At 35.6% G+C, this 1,530-nt stretch overlaps 1 protein-coding gene across 1 annotated transcript; it reads right to left on the bottom strand.

The window, feature by feature from the left end:
* Positions 1 to 225: 225 nt before the first annotated feature.
* On the bottom strand, positions 226 to 1,530 carry LOC110644046 (uncharacterized). Its single transcript, XM_058130698.1, has one exon. The coding sequence runs from the start codon at positions 1,528 to 1,530 to the stop codon at positions 226 to 228; it is 1,305 nt and encodes a 434-aa protein (XP_057986681.1).

Genomic DNA, 1,530 nt, shown 5'->3' with positions numbered 1-1,530 from the left:
CTTGCTCCCTCTCAATTCTTTCTTTCTTTCTTTGCTACAAGTCTCAATTTGCTCAATCTTCATGAATGACCTACAAAAGATAAACAACTATCACTTTTGAGTTTAATGAGGGTAAAAAGTAAAATGCGATGAAATAGAAAATTTATAAACTATAAAAGGATATGCTTGGGTTGCCTCCCAAGAAGCGCTTGTTTAAGGTCTTAAGCTTGACCTTCTTTTCAAAGCTCATGGTGGTTGGAATTGGAAAATATTACTTCCCTTCACAACAGGTGCTGAAATGAATTTATACTTCAACTTTTTCCTATTATATGTGAAAATACTTGTTGCTTTGTTCAGAATCTCAACTATATCTTGAAGAATATTCTTACAAACTTTAGATGAATCTCCTCTTTTGAGTGATTTTGATGGAGGCTTGAGCATAACTTTCAAAGCTTCATTGTTAATCAAATGAGGTGGTGAAGCTAACTTTTTCTTTTGCACTTTATGCTGATTGTATTGCATTAGGATAGCTTGATTTTCCTCTATTTTAGTAACTTCAGTTTTAACATCATGCTCTATAACATCTACCCTATAACAAGAATTCATCACAGCTAGTTCCTTGGAATGTTGGAATAAATTAAACTCTATTTCCTCCTCCCCCACTGTCAACTTCAATTTCTCATTCTTTACATCTATATTAACTACTGCAGTGGCTAAAAATGGCCTTCCAAGTATGATGGGCGTTCTTACATCCTCCTCCATCTCTAGTACAATAAAATCCACTAGAATGAAAAACTTCTCAACTTTTAATGGCACATTCTCTAAAATCCCAACTGGATACTTTATAGATCTGTTAGCTAACTGCAAAAAAATAGTTGTGGGCTTTAGATCTCCAACCTTTAACTTCTCACATATGGAAAGCGGCATTAAACTAACACTAGCCCCCAAGTCACATAATGCTCTCTCAATTCTTGTTTCTCCAATGTGACATGGTATGGAAAAACTTTCAGGATCTTTCAGCTTGGGTGGGAGCTTGTTCTGCAATATAGTACTGCACTCCTCAGTAAGTGCAACAGTTTCATAATCTTCCAACCTTCTTTTATTTGATAAAATCTCCCTAAAAAACTTAACATAAGAAGGCATTTGGCAAATGACATCGGTGAATGGAATGTTGATATACAACTTCTTCAAAACTTCAAGGAATTTTCCAAACTGCTTATCTAATTGTGCTTTCTGAAACCTCTGAGGAAAGGGCAATGGTGGCTTGTACGGTGCAGGAGGCACATATTTCTCTTCTATTTTCTTTTTATCTTCTTTCTCTTCATTTGCTTTCTTACTAGCTTTAGCTTTAGTTGAAGTGGATTCACTCTCACACTCATTTTTCTTTTCTTTCAACTTTACTTCAATTTCGTGTTCTTCCCCCATTACCTTTCCACTTTTTAAAGTAACAGCATTGCACTGCTCCCTTGGATTCTCAGGTTGGCTAGGAAGCTTCCCAAAAGCTTTACTATTTGAAGAGCTAGCCTGTTGACCTATTTGATTCTCTAACAT

The sequence above is a fragment of the Hevea brasiliensis genome, chromosome 12 (assembly GCF_030052815.1).
Source record: "Hevea brasiliensis isolate MT/VB/25A 57/8 chromosome 12, ASM3005281v1, whole genome shotgun sequence".
In the NCBI taxonomy this organism is placed as follows: domain Eukaryota; kingdom Viridiplantae; phylum Streptophyta; class Magnoliopsida; order Malpighiales; family Euphorbiaceae; genus Hevea; species Hevea brasiliensis.
This window is presented reverse-complemented; position numbering and strand designations above follow the sequence as displayed.

Bases quoted from the DNA above. Each gene is read 5' to 3' on its own strand.
- LOC110644046 (XM_058130698.1), bottom strand. From the start codon at position 1,530: ATGTTAGAGAATCAAATAGGTCAACAGGCTAGCTCTTCAAATAGTAAA.